At 36.4% G+C, this 27,175-nt stretch overlaps 3 protein-coding genes across 3 annotated transcripts; 2 read left to right on the top strand and 1 right to left on the bottom strand.

Moving 5' to 3' along the window:
* The first annotated feature begins 677 nt into the window (after positions 1-677).
* Positions 678-7,042, top strand: LOC110377053 (lactase/phlorizin hydrolase). The gene is made up of 12 exons (XM_064039970.1): positions 678-747; positions 862-986; positions 1,105-1,775; positions 1,868-2,173; positions 2,631-2,875; positions 3,221-3,377; positions 4,113-4,177; positions 4,250-4,374; positions 4,478-5,148; positions 5,317-5,622; positions 6,196-6,440; positions 6,849-7,042. Exons 1-12 carry the CDS (start codon positions 728-730, stop codon positions 7,006-7,008), a joined length of 3,096 nt encoding a protein of 1,031 aa, XP_063896040.1. The 5' UTR covers positions 678-727; the 3' UTR covers positions 7,009-7,042.
* Positions 7,043-9,098: 2,056 nt separating this feature from the next.
* Positions 9,099-21,601, top strand: LOC110377072 (tetraspanin-33). The gene is made up of 7 exons (XM_064040138.1): positions 9,099-9,356; positions 10,864-10,938; positions 12,671-12,799; positions 14,770-14,943; positions 15,484-15,663; positions 16,190-16,365; positions 16,741-21,601. Exons 1-7 carry the CDS (start codon positions 9,273-9,275, stop codon positions 16,751-16,753), a joined length of 831 nt encoding a protein of 276 aa, XP_063896208.1. The 5' UTR covers positions 9,099-9,272; the 3' UTR covers positions 16,754-21,601.
* Positions 21,602-21,727: 126 nt separating this feature from the next.
* On the bottom strand, positions 21,728-26,298 carry LOC110377070 (uncharacterized). Its single transcript, XM_049849241.2, has 7 exons — positions 26,089-26,298; positions 25,596-25,761; positions 24,768-24,973; positions 23,802-23,899; positions 23,064-23,278; positions 22,461-22,683; positions 21,728-22,176 (listed from the first exon to the last, which is right to left on the bottom strand). Exons 1-7 carry the CDS (start codon positions 26,222-26,224, stop codon positions 21,973-21,975), a joined length of 1,248 nt encoding a protein of 415 aa, XP_049705198.2. The 5' UTR covers positions 26,225-26,298; the 3' UTR covers positions 21,728-21,972.
* Positions 26,299-27,175: the final 877 nt, after the last annotated feature.

The following is a 27,175-nucleotide window of genomic DNA, read 5'->3' as shown; positions in this document are numbered from 1 at the left end:
GACGCAATTACTTTGATCACTGACTATCTATAGCAAAATGGTTTTGTTGATTTCAACTGTAAATAGATGCGGAAGTACCCTTTTGACCTCAGAATCTTTCGAAGGTCTAAGTCACATGCAACTGCATAACAGGACAAGATACATATACACATAAATAAGTCAAATAGCTTGTCATGATAAGACAATCTAACGAGAGTAAATCGCACATCTGATAATGATTGAAGGGGTTGTTAGTGGCTCTCAAACTTAAACACTATGGACCCCTTTTAAAAAATGGAAGAAAAAATAGTCGAAGGTTCCACATTGCACCTTGAATCCTAATAAAACTCTAAAAAGCCTAACTTCGTTAATCAACTCGATTTCTGTAAAAAATGATTTTTTATCAGAAAAACGCAAAACCAAGATGAAAGTGACATACACATGCAATGAATGAATGAATGGTATGATACACAAGACAAAAGAGGACACACGACAAAAGAGGACACACGACAAAAGAGGAATAAACCAATGCCTGCAAGCTCCTTTTTTATGCATTTCTTAACTTGTTCTTTAGTTCAATCGTTTCCTCTTATCTATGAACCCTTGGAGGTGCAACACGTTTACCAAACTTTGGGAAACGCATATGTACCTAACGTTCTAAAGTTAAGATGTATGATAATGCATTTCATGTTTTATTTATAAGATATACTCGTCGCATGAGCGATTTAGTTTCGGAGGTGTTGTCAAGATGAAGTACCTTATTGTCTGGTAAGCTAGTTATGTAATATTTTATCTAGTTTAAATTGTATTCTTTGTAACAATATTATTGTTACTTTGTAAAATTTCTTTGAGTTTTCATCGGCATTTCATTGATGATTGCAGTTTGCTGGCAGTAGCGGCAACCTGCCTTGAACCAACAGTCAGGAATCAGCGCAGATTCCCTGATGACTTCCTCTTCGGGGCTGCCACGGCATCCTACCAGATTGAGGGTGGATGGGACGCTGATGGTAAGCAAATTATGAAATTACTTCGTACAACAATAGTAACTTGAATTCCATCTGAAAGATGTAAGTGTCACAAATTATTGACTAAAAAAGAAATAATCAATGAAATGTTTCTGCTCAGGTAAAGGTGAAAACATCTGGGACCGTTTGACCCACACCAACCCTACAGTAATTCAAGACTTAACCAATGGAGATATCGCTGCCGACTCCTATCACAATTACAAGCGTGATGTCGAGATGATGAGGGAAGTAGGCTTGGACGCCTACAGATTCTCAATCTCCTGGGCCCGTATCCTGCCTACAGGCTTTTCCAATGAAATCAATCCACCAGGCATTGAATACTACAACAACCTCATCAACGAAATGGTGAAATACAACATCACTCCTATGGTCACTCTGTACCATTGGGATCTGCCCCAAAAGTTGCAGGACTTGGGAGGTCTCATGAACCCTCTCTTCACCGAATGGTTTGAAGACTACGCAAGGGTGGTGTTCGAGAATTTCGGAGACAGGGTAAAGTTGTTCATCACTTTTAACGAGCCTAGAGAGATCTGCTTCGAAGGTCTTGAAGATATGAACAAAGCACCTCTTCTGAACACCACTGGTGTAGGTGTGTATTTGTGTGCGAAGAACTTGGTGATGGCTCATGCTAGAGCCTACCATTTGTACGACAAGGAGTTCAGGGCAACTCAAGGAGGACAGTGCGGCATCACTATTAGTGTCAACTGGTTTGGTCCGGCCACTAATTCTGCTGAGGATGAGTTGGCTGCTGAAATAATGAGACAAGTTCAGGTGAGATGGCAATATTTGTTTTTTCGGGTTTTGCAAAATACTTATCTTACTTACCTGATAGCTTGGTCTTATATTAACTTATTATTTTCCAGTGGGGTTTGTACGCCGAACCCATCTTCTCGGCCGAAGGTGGTTTCCCTCGAGAGCTTTCTCAAAGAATCGCAGAGAAGAGTGCTCAGCAAGGTTTCTCCCGTTCTCGCCTACCGGATTTCACAGAAGAAGAGAAGGCTTATGTCAAGGGAGCTTCAGATTTCTTCGGAGTGAACCATTACACAACAATCCTGGTGTCAGCGACGGAACACAAAGCATTTAATTCTGTGCCTTCCATGATGGATGATGCTGATGTTGGGTACTTTGTGCCTCCGGAGTGGCCGGTATCTTCAGCTCCTTGGTTGAAGGTCAGTATGATTTTTTGTCTGAAACCATTCCGATAGCTACTTTAATTAGAACATGATTCATTTTATAATTTGTAACACTACTGGCTTACGCCCGAAACGAATGAAATGCGAAGGAAGAATATGATGTACTAAATATGAGGTTTGATTTTCGTTATTAAATTATTGCTACAGAAAAAGTTAAAAATATTTACATTTGAAAATATAATACTATCTGTATTTCTATGCTGGAACTACTTTAATAAAACCTAAAATAATTGCCGCTAGATGTCACAGCCATATCTGCAGATCGAAGGAAGCGTCCATTATTTTTATTATCTTTAAGAATTTTAGAATTGTATCTCAAGCATTGTTTTTATCTTAACCGTAACAAACAAATCTATTTTCTTAAGATCTCAATTGTTATCTTGAGTCCAACGATAGAACCAATCCTACCAAACTCAACAACACTTATTTGCAGTTTGCGCCGAACAGCGTGTACTACGCCCTCACCCACTTAAGCGAGAAATATAACAATCCCAACATCTACATAACTGAGAACGGCTGGGCCACTTACCCTGACAGTGGCCTTGTGGATGATGACAGGATCGCCTACTACAGAGCTGCGTTGGAGAGCGCTCTGGATGTTTTAGACGAAGGAGTGAACCTCAAGGGGTATATGGCCTGGAGTCTCATGGATAACATGGAGTGGTTAGAGGGTTATGTGTAAGTATAGCATGTGTCACCTTCTACTTATAACATTATTTTCAACCCCCGATACTAAAAGAAAGGTTTTATAAAGACTGCTATGTGTATCTGTCTGTTTCAGTACCTCTTAAGCTAATTAACGGTTTTAAAGAAGTAGCATTAATTCAATCTTAAGTTTATTTTATCGTAAGTTTTAGAGCATTTTAGCCCTCCTAATCTGTGGACGAGGACTTATGCATTATCAGTTTTTGTAGTAAGCCTTCTTGAGGAATTGTGATGAATTCCATTCAAGCTCTCAAAGAAAATGAGTCCAAGTATTAAGTTTAGGTGACCGCATTCAAAGATGAATAATTTCTCCCACAGAGCTTGCTTCGGGCTCTACCACGTAGACTACCAGGATCCCGCACGTACTCGCACTGCAAGAAAAACAGCGTTCGTTTACAAGCACATTATCAAGAACCGTTATATTGACTACGAGTATGAACCTGAGTCTTTAACCATGACTATCGATGAAGGATATTGAACACTTTATTTATTGAAAATGTGAAATAAATCATTTGAATTTATGAAATGTGTTGATTTTCTGTAACTTTAATATGACTTTCCATACCTACCTTACTAGCCATTCAAGGGTGGATCCAGCCCTTAAAGGAGGTTGTGAACACATATATTCAACATGGCTGAAAAACGTACTTCACTTACTTGAGGGACGGGGGTGTATAAAGGAGTAGTACATAAGGAAGTACATACAAATTAGAAAATAAGTATAACGTCTCAAGTAAATTAGGTCTCAGTTTTAGATTTCTATGGGGCCCACTACGGTAGATCATATCCGTAAAACAAGAAGTCTATTTCGGCCTTGCGTTGAGCATCCGAATTTTGCATGGTGACACAGATTACATACTGATATTGCCCTCACACGGTGGCTTTGTGTCTCTAATACTTGAAAGATATTTACACTCTACGTAAGGACAAACAGTCATGATTACGTTCCCAAAATTATCCCTTTATGATTTGATGTAATTTAACTTTGATCATTTCTTCTCTTCAGCAAAATGGTTTTGTTGATGACAAAAGAGAAATAAACCAATGTCTGCAAGCTACTTTTTTCATGCAATTCTCAACTTCTTTTACGTTCAATTGTTTGTTCCACGTTGTGAACCCTGGAGGGTGCAACACGTGTACGAAACTTTGTGAAACGCTAATGTTCTAAAGCTAGGAAGTATAATAATTAATTTGCATGTTTAATAATAAGATATACTCGGCGCATGAGCGATTTAGTTTCGAAGGTGTTGTCAAGATGAAGTACCGTATTATTTGGTAAGCAAGTAATATTTATCGATTAAAAAATTTATTCTTTGTAACAATATTATTGTTGATTAATGATTACAGTTTGCTGGCAGTAGCAGCTACTTGCCAGGAACCAACAGTCAGGAATCAGCGTAGATTCCCTGACGACTTCCTCTTCGGGGCTGCCACAGCTTCTTACCAAATTGAAGGTGGATGGGATGCTGATGGTAAGCTAATTGTAAAATTACTTTGTGAGATGATAGACGTTCAAGTCAGTAACACAAGTTGTGAGGTAAAAGAGAAAATAAGAAATGAAATGTTTCTGCTCAGGTAAAGGTGAAAACATTTGGGACCATTTGACCCACACAAACCCTACGGTCGTTCAAGATTTAACCAACGGAGACATCGCTGCCGACTCCTACCACAACTACAAGCGTGATGTCGAGATGATGAGGGAACTAGGCTTGGACGCCTACAGATTCTCAATCTCCTGGGCCCGTATCCTGCCTACAGGCTTTTCCAATGAAATCAATCCACCAGGCATTGAATACTACAACAACCTCATCAACGAAATGGTGAAATACAACATCACTCCTATGGTCACTCTGTACCATTGGGATCTGCCCCAAAAGTTGCAGGACTTGGGAGGTCTCATGAACCCTCTCTTCACCGAATGGTTTGAGGACTACGCAAGGGTTGTGTTCGAGAATTTCGGAGACAGGGTCAAGTTGTTCATCACTTTCAACGAGCCTAGAGAGATCTGCTTCGAAGGTCTTGAGGATATGAACAAAGCACCTCTTCTGAACACCACTGGTGTAGGCGTGTATTTGTGTGCGAAGAACTTGGTGATGGCTCATGCTAGAGCCTACCATTTGTACGACAAGGAGTTCAGGGCAACTCAAGGAGGACAGTGCGGTATCACTATTAGTGTGAACTGGTTTGGTCCGGCCACTGATTCTGCTGAAGATGAGTTGGCAGCTGAAATCATGAGACAAGTTCAGGTGAGACGGCAATATTTGTTTTTTCGAGTTTTGCAAAATACTTATCTTTATTTCGTAACCAAATAGTTCCACTAGTACCAGTGTGTTACCAGCGACCAGCGACTACCTACCTAACTTGCTCAAACCAGTTATGATATCTTGGTCTTATATTCCCTTATTATTTTCCAGTGGGGTTTGTACGCCGAACCCATCTTCTCGGCCGAAGGTGGTTTCCCTCGAGAGCTTTCTCAAAGAATCGCAGAGAAGAGCGCTCAGCAAGGTTTCTCCCGTTCCCGCCTACCAGACTTCACAGACGAAGAGAAGGCTTATGTCAAGGGAGCTTCAGATTTCTTTGGAGTGAACCATTACACCACGGTCCTGGTGTCAGCGACGGAACACAAAGCGTTTCATTCTGCGCCTTCGATGATGGATGATGTTGATCTTGGGTACTTTGTGCCTCCGGAGTGGCCGGTATCTTCAGCTCCTTGGTTGAAGGTCAGTAACACGTGAGTCAATTTTGATACTTCCAGAAAAAATATGTTTCATTTCATTACTTGTAACTGGTTTCACCAGGGTTGGTAGTCCATCGGGGTTCTGATGCACTAGTATCTACAATACTAAACAAAAATGAGGAAACAGAAGAAACAAGACATTACTTATTGAATTGACCATCTATATTTCTATGTTGGAATTACTGAAATAAAACCTACAAGAATCGTCGGTTGATGTCGCCGCCATATCGCAGGACCCGTTCATTATTTTCATTATCTTTAATAGAATTATCTCAGGCATAACAAACAAATCCATTTTCTTAAGATAACAAATGACTATATGTATTTAAACACAATGCAAGATAAGTTATGTCTCACCAGCGGCAAGGCCAAGGCCCGCCGGGGCTGCGGGATTGTTCGAAAGAGTTACCGCGGCCCTGGTACATAAAAGGCCTACGAAGTAACATGATGGGTTTTTACTCAGTAAAAGTCTGACACTCCCTCACCGCTGCTAACCCACATCTCCAGGGGTCATTTGATGATTTTTACCACCGAACTCAACACCACCTATTTCTAGTTGGCGCCAAACAGCATATACCACGTCCTCACCCATTTGAAGGAGAAATACAACAACCTCACCATTTACGTCACTGAAAACGGCTGGGCCACTTACCCTGACAGTGGCCTGGTGGATGATGACAGGATCACATACCACAGAGCTGCTTTAGAAGACGCCCTGGACGCCTTGGACGCTGGGGTGAACCTCAAGGGGTATATGGCTTGGAGTCTCATGGATAACATGGAATGGTTGGATGGCTATGTGTAAGTATAGCTATACTTTTTATACTTTAGATACAAATAAAAATATTTTTGTAATTCCCAACGCAAAAATAGATACCTAAGGCTGTTATAAAAAACCGCTAAACGTTTGACCGATTTGCATACGGTTTTCAAGTAGCTTTGTTATAATTTTCGTTGAGTATTACTTCCGCGGTCTGTAGATACCGATTTGGCTCTTGATTATTGATAGTTATGTTACCTTCCTTAACGCCGACAATTATCCAAGGTCTTACCTACCCAAGAACCATAACTATCAACTTACAAAGAAAAATGAGGCTAGACCGCAAAACATCCCGTTTTGATACCACATTCCTTTTCAAGACACAATAAAACCAAAATAAGTTCAAATATCCTTATTAACAGCTGATTTACCGTCGTTTTCTCCCACAGAACTGGCTTCGGGCTATACCACATGGACTTTCAGGATCCTTTACGTACTCGCACTCCAAGAAAATCAGCGTTCATTTACAAGCACATTATCAAGAACCGGTATATTGACTACGAGTATGAACCTGAGTCTTTAACCATGACTATCGATGAAGGATATTGAAAATGTGAAATAAATTAAATTAAGTTACAAAATATTTTGTTTCTGTAAGCTTTTCTCTTACTCTACCACAGTATTCAGAGGCAAATCCAGCCCTAAGTAAGGTTGTGAGCAAACCCGTCCTATACTGCTGAAAAATGTACATTCAAATTCATTTACAACAACAAAAGGGGAGTCCCCCCTTTTGTCTCCCCTTGGGTCTTGGGGAGTCTTGGTAATTTGTCAGATTTAGTAATTTTAACAGTCTTGGTAATTTGGAAGATTTGGGAAGTCGGTTAAAAAAAAGTTGTCTCGTATAATACCTCGTTTATCAATTAATATAATTCTTTTCAATTAAGGTAATAAAAGTAGAATAGAAGAGTTCGTTCGTAAGTATACTTTTCGTAATGTTGAATAAGAGACAAAACAGTTTTTCTCAGGACTCCTGGGATTTCGAAATGCTTTGGTCTGGGACCTTATATAAGCCGTAGGTACATGAGGGGATAGCATAAAAATGTCCTAAGTAAATTGAGTCACACTTTTATATTTCTATGGAGTCCAACGGTAGGTCATATCTATAGTAGACTCTTCTGCTGAATACACCATAAGAGGTCTTAAACAATTCAAATAAAGGACCATGAGTCAAGTTGGGCTCATTGTCCAACAGAGTTGTAGCATATGCCGTTGTGAAGGTTTTTGTTTGTACTAAAATTGTTACTATGGGCACTACCTTCAATTCCATGGCAAAAAAAAGATATGCACTTAAATAGGTTTTGTAGAAAAGGACAATTGTTAGGAGTCGTAGTGCGCTTGGTTGTTCCTGACATAAAACCTAATTCACAGGATTTGATTATGCTAGGATTATGGGTCCACCTCATAATCACCAGGTCAGGATCTGATGATGGAACCCCTGAGAAATCGAGGGCAACTTTCGAAAATTGTAGGCGTGCATAGATTAAAAACTTGACAGTGAGGTGTACGTCTGATAACACTATGCAACAGTGAAGGTTTGGAGCTGACCTGATGATGGAGACCGGAGAAGGTCGAGGGAACTCGACAACTTACATATTAAACTACCTCGTGTTTGGGCTTATATTATTCGTATTGATGGGAACTTTCCACAAATGCGGATAGTGACAACTATGCTTGTCACTGAAAAGCCAAAAAAAAAAAACTTTTTACAAACAAATAAAACCGACTCCCAAAAACACTGAAAAGCAAAAAAAAACTATTCTTAGGTGCATCGGCATAGAAGTCGGTGGCGTATAAACTCAGGAACATCCATTAGACACTGACTTCTAGGCCGATGCACCTAAGAATAGTTTTTTTTTCTTTTCAGAGTTTGCCAAGAACATATTCTGATGGGTAACGACAATTGGAACTTTTTGATTGATAATTGCAATATCCAACACCAAAATGTGTGGCTATTAAGAAGAAGGATACAGTCAAGACATGTTCGTGCACGTACATATTACGTATACATTCTGGTTAACAGAAACGAAATGGGTCGAGATGCCATCACTCAGTATTACTGCTCGTGTCTAACAGGTAGACGCACAGTAGGAAGTTGTGCTCATATAATTTCAATAATATGGTATCTAGGGTTAGGCAGGCACACACAATTTATTCCACCGGCAGGATATTTAGACGACATTATTATTGATTGAAATGTTTACAAAAATAATTTTAACTGCAGCTGCTAACAATTATTTATTTTTATTTTTTATGTATACATTAACCCTGGAATTAAAACTAGTTAAAGGTGTTCAATAACAAAACCTACAATGCCGTAACAGCACTACTTTTTGCAGAATATTAGTTTATTTATGGTTGGAGAAAAATATTTATAGCAAAATAACCCCATGGATTCTTCGCAAAAATGAGTTAAAATCTTTATATTTAGTGCTTTACAAGTATATTCAAAGTGGTCTCATCTCTGTTGGTGGGTGAGCCCAGGCTTCATACATTTTTGCCCATGGTCCTTTAAAAGATCCCTCTAAGAAAGGAAAGGAAAGTCCCCTTTATTTAAAAATTAGGAAAATATTATTTAACACACGCAACATTTCCTACCATTGTGTTGTATAATCTGTGCAAAATGTCAAAGACCGACGTTCTATAATCTATGTTCAGAACAGAAGTGACAGGAAAACGATTTCGAGGTGGACGTTGATTACTCATTCGCCAATATTGTTCAGTATATAAAAAGATAATTAATATTAACAACAAAAATAAACACTAGATAGTGTACATCTTTAAATTGTGTCTGTTTTATGGCAAACTAGCTCAAAATGCATCGCCGCCGCGGTCCGAACTTCACTTACGTGAGCGGATGTGTAAAATATATGATTTTTGTATTGAATTTTATATTTTGGGTGAGTTATTTATCGCTTTTTATATAAAAACTTCAAGAGTATTAACATAGGTTGAGGATTACGTATAAATTGGTGTAGTTTTCAATGTTAGAGAGTTGGAATTTTAAGATTTCATTCATCATTGTTTGATGTGAATCATTGTTTTCGATGATACATGTATGTAGGCATGGGAAACCTGGCATTCAGTCTCGTTGTTTCTCGGCCGCATCCGTCCTCTATTGTTCCGGCCTTTGTGGCGATAATGTGATGGCGCGATAAATGTAGCCTATTGTTGGTTTTTATTGCAATATTTTCACACTTTCTGTGACAATAATGAAATAGTAGTCACTTTTGAAAAATTCAAATATTATAATCCATACATAGGTGTCTGTTCTAACAATGAATTTCTTTGAAAGTGTTCAAAATCTTTTATCTTGTTGTCAAAGTCTATGCATGTCTCATCTCAATATTATCTTGCACTGTGATGTCATTGTCTAATAAAATGCACATTCCTGTTCAATGACCTCAAGTAATGTATTATTTTAAGTTTAATGTAGTTTTTCCTTGACCTACTCATGTTATACTTAAGGTAATATTTAATTCTGTTTAGGTACCTGAAATATGATTTATTTTTGTTTTTTTCCTTATTATTGATCAAATTCTGAGTACACCAAGTGGTTGATTCCTTGAAATACTTAATACATAGGAATTGGTTTGTTATTTTACAAGTTAAATACACAAATATTATATTAAAGGTGAGTTGAGGAAAACCACAAGCCTATTCAATTAATTAACTTGTGATGGTATAAAATAGCAATATAAAATGAATAATTGTTTATTTTCTTTGATTAATTCTATACAGTTCTTTAAATTAAACTATTCCCTTTAACAGGATAAAATATAGCCTATGTTAGTTACCTGGGAATAGTGTAGCTTTTCAATAGTGAAAGAATTTATCAAATCAGTTCAGTACTTTCGTAGTCTTCAGGGTACAAATTAACCACAAAAATGTTTCCTCTTTATCATATTACTATAAAAGTATATTTTATACTCCATTTGAGTAGGCACTTAAATAACAGTAAACAATGTTGATAAAACTTTTTATATATTGAAATTAACTGCTAATTCCCGGTTGTTCGAAGCTCAGTTACGTCAAGGTTAGGGTTAAGTTCTAGTTACAGTAAAATAAACAGGGTTTAAATTCAAAAAGCATTGTTGAAGTACCAGTTTTAAAATTTCTTAATAAAAACGTCAAATTAACCATTGTCAAAATCGTACAAACAACTGAGCCTTAATAAACTACTTTTAGAGACTTAAGAGTAGATGTAAGGGGTCCGAAACATCGGGATTTAAAAATATCAATATAACTGCAATAAAATGTGTAACAGTAGTTTTATTTAAATGTCTATTCGCATAGGTGTCAGAAATCAATAAATTAACAATGGTTTCATTACTTGTTATTATTCACACTTGTGGTTATTAAGAGCCAATGCTCCTGTAATAAACATTGGTTGTTGTATAATTACAGTTATTTGGAGGTCTGCTGATCGCTGTAGGACTTTATGCATTCATCGATAAATGGCAGGCGACCGGATTAATTAAAGTAAGTATTATTTTAAAGTAAGTTTTATTTTGTAAAAGTCATGGTGGCCTAGTGGGTAAAGAACCAACCTCTCGAGTAAGAGGGTATGGGTTCAATTTAACTTTTCTAAGTTTGAACATACTTTCTAAGTATATCTTAGACATGGCTGACAAAAAGTTAAAGGAAAACATTTTGACTATACCTGGACTATAAAGTCTGAAATCACCAACCCGCATTGAGCAAGCGTGGTGATTAATGTTCAAGCCTTCTCTGTGTGAGAGGCTGCAGCCCAGCAGTGGCACGATACAAATGCTGTAACAGATTATTTTATACAATAATCTCTTCAAATGCTGTAAATGTATACAGATCTCAGTCAAGCAGAGAAAAAAACACTTTTTAAAAATAATATTTACATTGGTTCAGATTAATATTTCTATACAAAAAACTAGCTGTTTTCCCGGGGTTTCACCCGCGAAATGAGGTAATTTCTGCCTATACATGGATAAAATATAGTTTATGTTACTCATGAATAATGTTGGTTTTCAACAGCAAAAGATTTTCAAATCGGTTCAGTAGTGTCGAAGTTTTAAGGGTACAAACAAACAACGATAAAAATGTTTCCTCTTAATTATCTACATGGATAATAATTTAACCAGAAGGAAAAGTGAGCAAAATAACTACAGCTTAGATTTTTTATCACTTCGTTACTGATGTAAAAAGGTCAAAAACATAATCTCATTATTTCTGTTTTTTTTACTCAAGGAAAAATGTTATCACTATATTAGCCGTGTTTATGCAAGTTCTAGCCGATATTATTCTTTAAAAGGAATTTTTATTTTACACACTTTTTATGTAGGCAACTAAATGAGTGATATGTTATGTATGTATGGAATTTTATTTGTAACTTGCTTCTGCTCGCGGTGTCACCCGCTTACCGTGAGAGCTACTTCCCATATAAAAATTCATCATCCTCCGAGCCTTTTCCCAACTATTTTGGGGTCAGCTTCCAGTCTAACCGGATTCATCTGAATACCAGTGTTTTACAAGTAGCGACTGTCTGTCCGATCTCCTCAACCCAGATACCTGGGCAATCCAGTACCCCTTGGTTAGACTGGTGTCCAACTACCCGTAAGGACTGCCAAGGATGTCAATGACAGCCAGATAATAAGTATCCTATGTTAAGTTGAATTTCTAACTGTATGTGTGCCAATTTTGTTGAGCCTTTAAGGTATGATGAATGAATGTTCCATAGCAAACTGTATGTTGGCAGAATTTCAGCTCATTTAGTTTAGCTTTAAAAGCGCAATTGAGGAACAAATATCCAAACCCACAAACTTTCATATTTAAGAGGATGTTTATTTTAGATGTTCAATTTGTATTCACAACCGAGGATGCTAAATAGTAGTGAAAGTCAGTTTCACTTATGTACATTTTAAACTTTCAATTCAATTTGGTAGTAGAATCCTTTTGGAAGATAGTGTATCCAACTTTAAAAAATTCATCCAGTTGAGTGATGTTCTCGCTTCTTATTTCTGAAGTTAGTTGCTGTCCTTGTTCATACAGATCTTGTTGAACTCAACTTCTCTTTTATTACCAGCACTATTTAGTAACACTATAATTTTATAGTTTTTGGATTGATTTTAGGAATAATTTTGCCTTTGAAATACGCCACACACATACTTTTACTCTCTCACTCTTTAGAATAGTGCTATGACATTTAAATACAATTTAAAAATAATCTTTCTTGTTACAGCTGGATACCGTATACGATGTAATGCTGAACATAAGCCTGCTGATCGCGCTGCTAGGGGGCGTGGTTTTCGTCGTCAGCTTCGCAGGATGCGTCGGCGCATTGAGGGAGAACACTTGTCTGCTTAAGTTTGTAAGTATTCAATGTTCTTGTATTTTCAAGTAGAAAGGAACTACTTCCCGCACCAGATTAAAAGGTAGTGTAAATGTTTTTATGATGTGTAAGCTAATTTATATATAAATAATACTTCTACCAAATTCCACCATAATCCGCGCAGCCTTTGAAGTTTGATTGATGTACAAAGATCTGAACACACACGTTTGTAATGTAAGGAATCTTGAGATGTTTTACAAGACTATTTCTGTTCATTTTAATATCTATTTTGTGTTATTAAAAGTGAAATTATTTAAATTAGTATTTCTGAAAGTTGTATTGAATGTTTTCAATAAATGTAGTCGGCCATCTATAATTAATTAATTTATCCTTCTTGACTTTCGAAGTAATGTTATATGTATAAAATTTAGGTAATGGTGACATAAACATATAGTTTATTAATAAAAAATATTCCTTTGTTATAATAAAGTATTATTAGTAAAGTTAACTTCATCATCCAAAATCACTATCATCCTGGACTTATACCAATTTATTTGGAATTCGTGTAGCATAATCCTTCCATACTTCGTCATCTGTGACTCAAAAGTATTTTTCGGAAATAAAAAATATTTTATAAATTGATTTGCAGTAGAAGCAGTCGTGTTTTATCTTCATGCGCTTATCAGTGTGGTTGTAACTTGCATGTTATCGTTGGACAAAATTACTATAAGTATAGGTATTTACGATCATATTTCTCACTCTGCCTAGTCTTTTCCCAATTATGTTGGGGTCGGCTTCCAGTCTAACCGGATGCAGCTGAGTACCAATGTTTTACAAGGAGCTGCCTATAATGTGATCTTGTCAGACTTACTGGCTTCTGACTATCCTTAACGACTACCAAAGATGTTCAACAATAGTGTAACAAAGTATGGTGAATATGGGCTTATCATACAAACACGCGTTTGTTAAGTCGGACTGTATGTAAACTATGTAATGGATTTAACTATTTCCCAAAAGACTAACATCTTTTGGAAAATAGTCATGAAAATTGGCAGCTGTTTTAAATGGAAATTATGAAGTGAAACTTCATGATTGAACATCTTATCATAGCTGTGATTGGACTTGTTCAAGTTTTGTAACAATTTTAACATGTAATTATAAGAGCGTGTTTTTCTAGTATTTTTGAACTATGAATTAATTTTTGATAAAACATTGGTTTTCCTTGTTCTGGTCACTTGTTTTTAATTAAAAATAATGGTGTTTTTTTAAGGAAGATGATTAAAATATAGTATTTTTTGGCCAATATTTGTGTAATTTTTTTAGGTTCCTTATCCATAGAGAAATCCGGGATAGGACACATATTCGCATTTGTAATGTTATGTTACTTAGTAAGGCTCGTGCACTGTAATATGTCCTGCACAGCTGGCTGATCTCCTTATATGTGAACAGCCGCTGCGGTCGAAATCGGCCTCGGACGCCATTATTATTATTAAGTAGCTTCCGTCTGCGGTTTCACCCGCGGCCCGAGATAACTGCTTCCCGAAGCCGGATGGTGACAAAAACTATCCTATGTCCTTCTCCTGGGTAGAAGCCATTCACGCGTGATGGCGTGATCAAGAAATATAGGCATTCATTTTTGTATATTGATAAGGATTTTTTACCACTTTTATTTATTTACATATACATAAGTATATTTACATATTTACAGTAAAGATAAAAAACTATCCTAGTAAAAAAAAACTAAAACTAAAAAGCATAAAAAAAATCATCCCTATCGCTGTCTACTGGGAGCGTGCTCAAGAGGCTGGCAGCATTACCTCGTTGGATCACCATGCTAATCCTTTCCCTCATTATTATAAAACGTGATTTAAAGAAGAACCCGCTATAGTAATAGGTTTAATCCACTAACTTTTATCGGGACGGTGGTTAAAACCTGGTATAAAATCTGGTACTTTAAAACCACGATTCATAATCATGGTTTTAATTTATTTTTTCTCTTCTTTTTCCAGTACTCCCTCTGCCTGCTGATCCTGTTTCTAGTCGAAATGGGCGGGGCTGTATGCGGCTTCGTGTTTCCCCGTTCTCTCCACGGTCTACTAGAGTTGAGCTTCACGGAACGTGTCGTGCACGCGTATAGAGATGACCCGGATTTGCAAAATTTTATCGACTTTGCTCAAAGCGATGTGGGTTTGGAATTTTAGTTTTTTTTTGTTTAATGTGAAATGGGGGTTTGTATTGAATAGTTGGTGTAAATTATAGTGTAGTGTAAATTTATATCTTAACTTTTAGCATCTTGCTTCCGAAACAATGTTTTTTAGCAATTATCCAGTATTTTTCATGCTTTAAGGAAAAATAAACTATTTTTATAATTAAAAAAAACCGGGACTTATCAAGTTAATTTCCTTATCTTGTTCCCGGGAACAATCACTCACGATAAAACTTATTTTATCCTCAAAAGCTGGTTATTGTGCTCTGTTTCCTAGCCTAAATTTATTATGTAATACTTTAGAAAAACAATATTTATTTAAACACAATTATTATACTCTAGGTAGTTCTAGCTAACACAAATAAATTTTCCAATCGGACCAGTATTTTCAGACATTTATCAAAACAAACTTCAGCTTTATAGTACATATTAATAAATGTAGATGTACGTTCAAGACATAGCACGTTATGGCATACTATTGATAAAAAAATTATAACATTTCCATTAAAATTTCCAGTTCCACTGCTGTGGTCTAACCTCAGACGGCTACATGGACTGGTCCAAGAACGAGTACTTCAACTGTTCCTCTCCATCCGTGGAGCGATGCGGAGTGCCCTTCTCATGCTGCATCAACGCCACCGATATATCCTCAGGACTCGTCAATATCATGTGCGGTTATGGTGTTCAGAACTACCCGGTAAGTGGCAAAAAATGTTGAGGAAATTTCGACCTTAAGTGTGTGGGAGTAAGGCCTATTGTAAATGACAAATTAAACGTCAGTTTTTCATCATCATCATCGGCTAGCATCATCATCTCCCGAGGCTTTTCCCAACTATGTTGGGGTCGGCTTCCAGTCTAAATGGATGCAGCTGAGTACGTGTTTTACATGGAGCGACTGCCTAATCTGACCTCCACAACTTTGTAACCCGGGCAATCCGTATCCTTTGGTAAGACTGGTTATCAGGACCCAGAAAGTCTGTCAGTGCTTATAACGTCATGTTGTTCTAGTGTGCCGCCATATTGTACTTTTGAGAAAGTGTGTTCAAATAGAATCATTTGTTTGCTATAAACGTGTGCAAATATTGTAAAATTAATTAATTATGAGTTAACAAAATAGAAAAGACTGTGTCACCAAGAAGTTCATCAAAAAGGTTCATAAACCTTTTCCAGAGTTTTCTGTGTACCAATAAACACGTTAAATAACTGATCCCATTTAATTCCAGGTGGCCGAAGCAAGCAAGCGCGTCTGGACGAGCGGCTGCATAGAGATCGTGCGATCCTGGGCCGAGCGCAATCTGTACACCATAGCGTCGGTCGCGCTAGGAGTTGCACTGTCGCAACTCTTCGTTATCTACCTCGCTAAGACTTTGGAGGGACAGATAGAGTTGCAGAAAGCTAGGTACGATTTTTTTTTACACATACTTAGGGGTCCGTACCCGAAAATAAATACCTTTTTGCTAAGGCATCAGTCTGTTACTGACTTATATTTCATGAAATCTGACAGTTGACCAGTTGAAAATTTCACAGATGATTTATTACTGTTTCCTCTGTAAAAACAAATACAGAAGTCTAAAACATACTTAACTTACTAATCTTCTATAGGTAAATATGGCATTTTTTTGTCATTTTCACAAATTCAAGCCAAAGCGAAAGCGTTTTTGTATTTGAAATATGCCTCTCTCTGTATACTCTTTTGATAGTTCTATATGGTCCTATGGCGAAGTATCGGCAAGAAATTCCAAAATGATTAACGAAATCAATCTTCAACTTTCAGATGGCAGACATGAAACAGGGGCACCCTGGGCGCCTACCGCGACGAGTGTCGCCGCGCGCTGCTGTAGCACGCGCCGCGCTCGGGGCAACCCCAGCCCGCCCTGCACATCTGAGCCACTCAACCACTCAACCATAGCGGACAGAGTGACTACACAATGTGCAGTGTCCAAGACTTACAAACAAACTTATAAGTGTCAGTGTATTGTGTCTTGTGCCATCTACAGTGACGGTTAACCGACTTCGAAAATAGTGGTGTGTGTGTTTGAGACTTTTCAGTGTGAACTTTGGAATGTGCCATCGTGGTTTCAAAGTGGTTGCAATGTCATCATGTGCCATAGTGATGAATTTTATGATTGTGGGGAGTTTTACTTATTTTTTTGGATGGGAAACTGGTTTGTTTTTATGTTTAATAAAGATTTTGAAAGCAAAAAATATATAAGTAATGTTCAAAAATATTTAAACCATTACACTAAATAATTCATTCAAATATCCATATGTAATTATTAAGCAAATGAAAGCCAAAAATTGCTCTCAATATAGCCAGTTATCTATATTGCCAGTGTACAAAAAAAATCAGCATTGCCACATCTAAAAAAATAAGTAAAATTCTTTAAAAAAAACTGAATCTCAAGACAATTTTGGAATTGCATTTCGTACTATCACGCCGATACCTTAGGTAGGCGGATCTCTGCGAGCTTTTTGAAAAAAAACTACATAATTGTTAAAATGTAATATTTATAATTATATGTTTGCCAATTTCCAATGTTAATTATTATCTGTAGTTTGTAAGTTATGTGTTTTTGTATTGTATAAGTGGAACTTTTTGGTAGAATGTTATTTTTAGTGACTGGTCACACCCAACTGTGTTGCCAATAAAAAAATATTTCACGAAAAAGTTTTACTCATAAAATCACAGTATAAATAAAAACATGTATTGAATATGTTTAATTACTTGCATTTATAAAGGACTGTATATAAAGCGTAATTATTATTATAATTAATAATGGGATGTGCCCATGTTATGAATATAATTCTCAATCACAAGGTATTAATATAGGACAGATACTGATATTACTGTTTTCTGTAGATAAATACTAATTCAAGAAAGCAAAAGGATTTGTTTGCTTGAATGCACTTATCTCTAAAACCACTGGGCCAATTTGAAAAAATCTTGTTGGACTTGGACTTTCTTATGTAATATTTTTTCGAATATATGATAGCGTCAATATATAATATTTCTCTCTCCATGTAATGTGGTATAGCCGTTTTCAGCATAATATCAGTATCGGTCATATAGTGATACATAATAAGAATGTAATTAATTAATAAAAATAGTGTAATTATAATTATTATGTGTCGTAAAAATCTTCCTTTTGTAATGATTAAGTAGGAAAATATCTAAATTGTGATAGTTTTTTTCCTAAATTCCATTTTCTAACAACCGTTTTTACTGATTTTTGCAAGTGATGAATATTTCAGAATCAGCCCACTGTGCAGGACATATTATACTGCACAAGCATTTGCTTGGACACAGGTGCACTCACTATTCCTTCACTCATAGCCCGATGTGACGGCAATCCGACACGACCGGAAAGAGATCAGGCGCAGGACCGACATTTACGTGCTCTCCGATGCACGGGTGAATCAATCACCAGCTTCCAGACTACGGGAAACTTGCTTTGTGAAAGTTTCATAAGCAACTACATGAATATAAATTACTTGCACTATTCAGTAAATCGGTTTATTGCCTAAAAAGGCAAAGTGCTCAATTTTGACAAAAAAGAACTAAATTCCAAGACTAAATCTGAAAATGGTGTTGATTTCAATTATTGTGTAAATTAGACTGAGTTAATTTTTATATGAAAAAATAAATAAAAATATTGCGTATTTAGGAAATTGTGTTAGAGAAATCTGCATTATTAATTATTTAGTTGTTTAGCACCAAATTGTATAATTATTTAGGTGCAGTAAAATTCAAAATTTTCAATTATTTTGTGATTGTACACTATCATAAAAATCTGATTTTGGACAAAATTTTAGATTTTGTTCATTTGACGCTCAATTTTTGAGAAGTTACAAAAATTCCAGTGTGTCAAATTTTATTGCTTTATTTTGTAACATCATCTGCCTATCCTTTTCCCAACTATGTTGGGATCGACTTCCAGTCTAACCAGATGCAGCTAAGTCCCAATTCTATATGTATTTGTACAAATAATTAGAGTACACTAAAATTATATTTATGAAACAAACAAAAAAAGAAGAAAAACTATTTAAAAGGTTTTTCCCCATGATCATATCAAAAATGCCATTTGCTTAATTTAATTTGAAAATGCAATTAATATTTTATTGTTTAGGCCATTTAATGTCATATCATTTCAATTTAGATAAACATATATCATATTAACCTGCGGTTCCACCCGCGTTTAGAAACAGTTAATATATGAAAACCTGTTCAATGTATTATTGAATTATCTTCTAAGAAATGCATTATGTTATTACAAATATGTTAATTTTATCCTCCAGTTTATAAATAAGAAATATTGTATTATGAACATAACTGCCATTAACGGTTGATTAGTACTCCACAGATGAAATATTTCACTGATCAATCAATAGTTACTATATAGATCAAGAGCCAGTGACTGCCAGATCTCTATTTTATCTCATCATCATCTCCCTAGCTTTTGCCAACTATGTTGCTATCCTGGCAACCCAATACCCCTAGGTAAGACTGGTTGTCAGGCTTACTGGCTTGTTCGAACAGCTCGTAACGACTGCCAAAGATGTTCAATGACAGCCGGGACCTACAGTTTAACGTGCCATTCGAAACACAGTAATTGGTGTCGAAGATATACTTAGAAAGTACATACAAACTTAGAAAAGTTGCATTGGTAACTTGCAAACTTCTTTCTTATCTTTGTGAAAAAATCTTGGACTGCTCAATTCCCTATTTGTCGACGAGGGCTAATTTTATATCAGGGTAATCGCCGAATTGAATTGTTTTTTGTGCAGTCGGTTAAAAATAAAGGTCTGGCTATTTCTGGCTTCAGCTCTAAAAGTATGATGTAAGCATTTATTACAAACCACACTGCAATTTATGAAGTAAATATAGTTCAAACATTTCACATAGTACTATAGTGCAATATTTTAATTTTAATAGTACGTTTATAAGTTTTTTTTAAAGTGCCAGTTTTTCAAACTAAATAGTTTTTAATAGCAACCTTTTTGCTTAAAATCTAAGGTTATCTTTCACTATATCAATGTTATTAAGAAATGTCTAGAAATAAATATATTATAATTTTACTTGAAAAGGGGCGTCGAAACTGATTGAATCTAAGCATGGTATTTAGTTTAAGATTCCCTTCCGAGTCTGGCGACAGCCGCGCGTTGCTGTTGCGTGTGTGTCGGAATGGAAGCTTTACTGTTCAAATATGAGTGTGATATTAATACATTAGGCCTTTACTAGATCCAAAAACACCACGAAAAAAATAAAATTACAAAAAAAAAACTAAATTTTGATTTCATAGTCGAAATCTGATACTGATTGCTCTCAATTTGGAAATCAAATGCTCAATTTGTATATCATTGAGTTCTATCGAATATTTTTTATTATTTTACATATTTTTTAATTACTGCCCATATATGGGCTATGACTTTCCGTAAAAAAAATAATTTTAATGTGATTTTTTAATTTTAAATATTGGGTAACTGACAATTAATTGATACCCATATGATTTTCAACTTTTTTTAAACGCTCAATATTAACAAAATAATAGTACCAAAATAAAATGCAATTGATTTTTTAAATAATTGTTACTTTTTCATGGCAATTCCCTATCATTTTTTTTATTCAAAATAGTAGTAAAATTTTTATTCCTAAATTTATGTTTTCAAAAATATCGATATAAGTATCAAGGTCTCATTATAGACTGTTTTGGCCTTACTACAAAAACTTAAAACCCTGTTTTGCACTTGTCTAATAAAATTTTGGCTGCAAAAAGAACCATATGTCAACGTCATAATTTGACATTTTTTTAGACAAGGCATAAACTGACGTTTAAAAGTTTTTGTGGTAAGACGGTATTGGCCTTACTACAAAAACTTTAAACCCTGTTTTACACTTGTCTAATAAAATTTTGGCTGCAAAATGAACCATATGTCAACGTCATAATTTGACATTTTTTTAGACAAGGCATAAACTGACGTTTAAAAGTTTTTGTGGTAAGACGGTTGATCTTTTAAAAGTGTTTAAATATTAATGGATTTATAACCAAATATAATCTATATGTCGTATTTAGTTCGTAAGTTTATAAACTTATCGATGTACATATGTATTAGGAATCTTAGATTATGTATTAAAGTCATTTCTATGCAAACATTGCTAGGCGGGATATATGGTCTAAAAATATATTAGGTATTCCAGAAACAAGTGAAGGAAATTACGAATACATATACGAATATATAATTATTAAAAATATATTTCGCAATATAAAGATGCAAGTCCAGTTGCCCAAGTTTGCAAATAATGAGTGCAGCTATTGTACTAGAAAAGGTACAACATTATTATTTCGCTGTCTATCCCTTTTTGTGGGAAATCATCAAATGACTCCTCCCGCTGTGGGTGCAGTGGGAGTCAGACTTCTTTTGACTAAAAATGTCTTACCCCTTACCGAATAAAAAAATACATTAAAGTTCATGTATTCCGCCTAGCAAGTATCAGTGAGTTATAATGCACAATTCAAGTAAAATGATATTTTGCGTAATTTAATAGCGAGAACTGATATAAAGACATTATTCTTGTACATTGAATACCAGTTGTCAATGATGTAAAATATAGAGAATTAAATCAACTGTAACCTGTAGATGTTTTCTTATTTATAATCCCCATAGTACATTTTTGATTTGCTATATCTTTCTAAATTAATGATGTGGAGTAGAATGATATTTTTTTTGAAAAAAAAAAACAATCATGTGTTCATCTTTATAGCTTTAATGTTAACATAACCGAATGAATTGTTAAACACAGTAAATAACTATCTTCCCAAATATTAACCTACTCTCACTCAACTATACGACATTAGGCCAACTATCCCATATCATCCCAATTATCCCAAATCACCCCAACTATCCCGCATCACCCCAACTATCCCATATCACCCAAAAATCCCGCATCACAATAACTATCCCGCATCATCACAACTATCCCAAATCACCCCAACTATCCCATCCCCCATCACTTCTTCCCCTTCTTCGGCTTTCCTTTAGCAACTTCAACACTTGGTTCCGGCTCAGGCTCGGGGGGCGGTGGAGGCCAGTACTTGTTAAAGAATTCGTCCGTAGCCGCGAAGGTGAGAGGTAGAATGTGACTTTTGCGGTTCCACTCCTCCTGTTCACGTTCCTCTTTCTCTTCTAGGAAACGTTCTTCTTTGGCTTTTAACTGTGAAATGGTCGCAAATGTTGGTTTTGTGGATAGATGCGTGGATTATTCTTATCTCAACTAGGTAACTACCCCACATTCAAGCCCATCTTCGCCGACAGTATAAATGTATGGTTTTCTTAAAACAACCGTCTACTTTGAAAATCTAACGCGAAAATTGTTCATGTCGTCGGTGAACTTGGCCTTAGTGGTTCAGAATATTTAGAGTTCACTTATATCTGTCTAGTAAACTAATATTATAAGCGAAAGATTAACAAAATATGTTTTAATTCGGAATGTCTTACCTCCATCAAAGCCAAATACTCTTCAGTTTCAACGTCCTTTTTCTTGACTTTTGCTTGTGCTTTGTCTTTCTTGGGTGACTTTTCTTTCTTGGCAGGCTTAGCTTTCGCGACAGCATAAATTTTTTTAGGGTTCTGCATTTGATAGGGAGCGTCTAACAACGCGTATTCTGGTGTGAACGTGAACACTGAACGGACTAGGTTGTATTGGTAGTCTGTGCTGAAACTAAAAGTGCTTAAGTTTTAAGGGGGTCTTTCTTTCATGTCTGTTAGAAAATAAATAAGAGTGGTCTTTCGATTATGACCTAAGACGGATGGTTAGAATTTATTGGGGAAGCTACAATAAGACCTTCATTTATTTTTGCCTTCAAGTTGCGTAAATAATGCTGCTGATTTTTTGACATGGAATTTACCTTGCAACAATTTTTACCAATGGAATTGTCCTGGGAAAGTCGTTTAAAATAGTAGCAATTTTTGCCATTGTTGGTTTCAGCAATACTCGAAAACAGACTAAAAACCATATTCCCACTAATCATACTAGCTACCTACACTTACTTTCAAAGAAATGAGAAAGTCAAGATACGTAGATAATGATTGAACACTAACAGATCAAAAATATAATGAATGATCTTCGTAAGATCTCTCAGACAGCACTCGTAACTGGCGTGCCCAAAATGCACTCCTTGCTTCGACAATTCCTGTTTAGACGACATGCTGTCCATTTCGGCCTGTTCCATGGCCTTGTAATGAACCCCAGCTGTACTCGGATCGGGTAGGAAACCAGTTTCAGCTATATACCTGGCTGCTGCCAGCATATTATCCTGAAAAGAGACTTGAGCATCTATGACCTATCCTATGATAGGTAAAACACGTTTAGAAACTGATGACATGGTTGTCGGGGTGGTCATTATCATCGGCCTGTTTATCGTCCCACTGCTGGGCACAGGCCTCCTCTCACACGGAGAAGGATTGAGCATTAATCACCACGCTTGCTCAATGCGGGTTGGTGATTTCTGATTGTATAGTCTAGGTTTCCTCGAGATGTTTTACTGATCAAATCAGGCAATGCGACTCTGAAGGAGTATCGATAAATGTATGTAAACTTAATTGAGGAACAATATTTTAATACTAGCCGTTTTCCCGCGGTTTCACCCGCGTCCCGTGGGAGCTACTGCCCGCACCGGGATAAAATATAGCCTATGTTACTCGCAAATAATATAGCTTTCTAATGGTGAAAGAATATTTAAAATCGGTCCAGTAGTTTTTAGTAGTTTATCCATTACAACCAAACAAACATACCTCTTTATAATATTAGTATAGATGGAAGATGATGAGGCTACAGACCTGAAACCTCTTCATCATTCGTTGTCTATCAGCGGCGTCAAAGTACTCCATTTCTTTCATCCACTCGCAGAACCATAGCATTAGGATTGCTTGGGTGGCTAGAATGAGACCCTGACATGAATAACTTATTGCACCTTTACTTGAAATAAACGATATGACAACAGTACCTTGTAGACATTTAAATAAAAGAAGGATTCGCGAGGCTATTGAAAAAAAACAAATTTCAATATAGAACATGGCTGGAGCGTACATATAACCTTTTGGAAACCCCATCTTATAAACTATTAAATCTAAATCCAAGCCGAAAACTGTTAGATCTAAGGATGCAGTGAGCTAGTTCTGCGTAAATCGGATTGTCAATAATCAACAAAATGTAGGGTAGCTGTTTGTAACTAAAATATCAAGACGACCAACACCTTAGTCTGCCCGTGACTATGGATGCTGTAAAGTATCCAAAACGTCGGGATTACATCATATTAATATAACCGCAAAAAAAAACCGTAAAAGCAATTTTATTTAAATGTCTAATATTCGCGCAAGTGTCAGAAATCAACAGGTACTTGACTTTCTTTTACTTTGAATCTGCTATTGAGATATTAACGCATGGATATTCCTGATCGGTCACTATAGTTGAAACGAATGCTACCAACGGATGTCTTCGTGGTACCTCAATAATGGCAGTCAGTAGGTAAGTCAATGCTAAATACTGTTCTTCTAACTGGTAGCTCAAGACCATTAACATGAAATCCATCCTCCGAGCCTTTTTCCCAACTATGTTGGGGTCGGCTTCCAGGCTAACCGGATGTAGCTGGGTACCAGTGCTTTACAAGGGGCGACTGCCCTATCTGACCACCTCAACCTAGTTACCCAGGCAAAACAATACCCCTTGGCTAGACTGGTGTCAGACTTACTGGCTTCTGACTACCATTCTGACCATTAACATGAAGATGAGCTCAATAAACTAACGTCTATCCAATTCGTCCTCCTGTGCTCTTCTCAGCAAATTAGCCATGGTATCCAAGAACCAGAACTCGGCCAAACTGCTCTTGTATCTCTTGCAGCCGACTATTTCAGCTAATATCTCTATGTACTTCTGTTGTGGTGTGGTGTTGATCTTCGGAATGGTGAGAGGATCTATACTGGTGTTGAATTCTTTTGGTAAAACGTGAATCCTGTGGAAGGAAGAAATATGTAGTTATGTTAAAAATGTTGGGAGTTGTAGAATTGATATTTGTGATTGGTGATAAACTACTTGGGAACATGTCACTTTTATTCCAGGAACATTATGTGTTTGTGATTGAACTTGTATGTATTTGAAATTGGATCTAAATAGATAGGTACAGATTGTCTTCAAGACATACCTTTTGAAAGGCAACTCAGGCAACCTGAGCTGTTACTTAGCCATGATTTCCTTTCCATCTAGCTATACCATTTCACCAAAATATATAGATGCATTGTCTATGTATACGAATGTGTTATATAGATATAGTGTTTCGGATGGCACGTTAAACTGTAGTCCTGGCTCTCATTGAACATCCTTGGCAGTCGTTACGGGTAGTCAGAAGCCAGTAAGTTTGACAGCAGTCTAACCTTAGGGTTGCCCGGGTAACTGGGTTGAGGAGGTCAGATAGGAAGTCGCTCCTTATAAAGCAATGATACTCAGCTGCATCCGGTTAGACTGAACAACATAGTTGGGAAAAGGCTCGGGAGATGACGATGGATGATATAGATGCATTGACTTTAAGACTATTTATACCGAATAATATAAGCAGCGTTATAAATATTTATAAGCACCTATTCTGTTTCTCAATTTTCCTCACTTTGTCGGGCAGTACGAATCGCAAGGATGGCGTTGGGAATATTTCTGGTAACGACTCTAGAGACTCTTCCTCTATTACGACCTTCGGTTCTTCTTCCAAGACCACCTCTGGTACCGTTTCTTCTTCTTCTTCTGGTGGACCTGGTGAAGGTAGTTTCTAGGTGAAGATTGTAACAGTTTTGTAGAAGCAGCTAAGCGAAACTTGCAGTAATTTTGCCGTTGAATAGTAACAAATTTAACATCTACCAATACATATAGGTTCATCCGTGAGTGTCAGCAAGAGACCCTGTAATAGGTATCCATCTATATCCGTGCCAAATTTCATCTCTATCGGTTCTGCCGTTTCACCGTGAAGACTAACAGACATATACTATTATATTTAGGAACATTCATAAGAGCTATCGGGCTTAAAATATTTATCTACTATGACAGTTTGCAATGGTTGCTTCTATCTCACGGTCTACCTACCCTGCTCCTCAGCAGACCCTGAACTGGTGAAGGTATCAGGCGACTCAGTCGGTGACCTGAAGCAGACCAACCCTGAATCCGACAGCAGTTTGTTCAGTAGCTCCCGATGAACATCCTCTATTTTACGTGAAGTCATATTGCTACGAAGTCTTGGCAAAGCTGTAAATAGGTAGCAGAATATTTTTTGTTGAATTATTTCCAACGTGAATGGTCAATCAACTTGACAGTTTTATATGTCAGTGTAGTTTTTATCTGTTAGGTAATTCATAAAAACCTTTTTAGTTATAAGGAAGTAGGTATTATCTGATTCCTAAAGAGCTCGATTTTCACATTTCTCCACAAAAGCCTTCGAATAATCATCTATCATTGTCGAATCTAACATTTTTATCTGTTGTGTCCCCATAAGCCTTAACATCCTTAAATACATACACAAACTGTTAATTAAAACGACGTCCTCGAATTCTTAATTCTATTATTCTAATCCACCCAAATCTAGTGGTTTTCGTTCTAATAACTTTGGATATCGCTTGAACGCTCCAAATTAATGAATTCGGAGGTATGTATTAGGAGCAGTAACCTAGCGACTACCTACTTACCTATGTAGATTTTTGATGTGTTGGCAAAAAATCGCACGTAAGTAAGTACATATAGATAAAACTTATCTACATTGGCACAAAGACTTATAATATTTTCATATTTGGTTCATAGGCTCAAAAGATGGTAAGTAGGAAAGCTGCGAGAGTTTGTCTGTTTGAATGCGTTAAGACTTAGAAACTACTGGACCTATTTCTAAAAAAAATCAGTGTTACGGATCTGTCCATTTTTCTATTAAGGCTAAAGGCTACCTTTTATGTGAGTGTGTTAAATACTTGCCAAATATTGTATAATAGTTGTGTTGTCCTCAATTATTTAGATTTAGAAGTTCAAAGATTGTTGCGGGATTGATTGGCCCTGGTACATAAAAGGCCTACGACGGTTTTTAGTCAGTAAGAGTCTGACACTCCCTCACCGCTGCTAACCCACAGCGGGAGGTCATTTGATGATTTTTGACGACGTTAAAAAAAAAACAAGTAAGTATTGAGGTACT

The sequence above is a fragment of the Helicoverpa armigera genome, chromosome 21 (genome assembly GCF_030705265.1).
Source record: "Helicoverpa armigera isolate CAAS_96S chromosome 21, ASM3070526v1, whole genome shotgun sequence".
NCBI lineage: Eukaryota > Metazoa > Arthropoda > Insecta > Lepidoptera > Noctuidae > Helicoverpa > Helicoverpa armigera.
The sequence above is the reverse complement of the archived record's forward strand: the minus strand, read 5'-3'. Positions and strand labels throughout refer to the sequence as shown.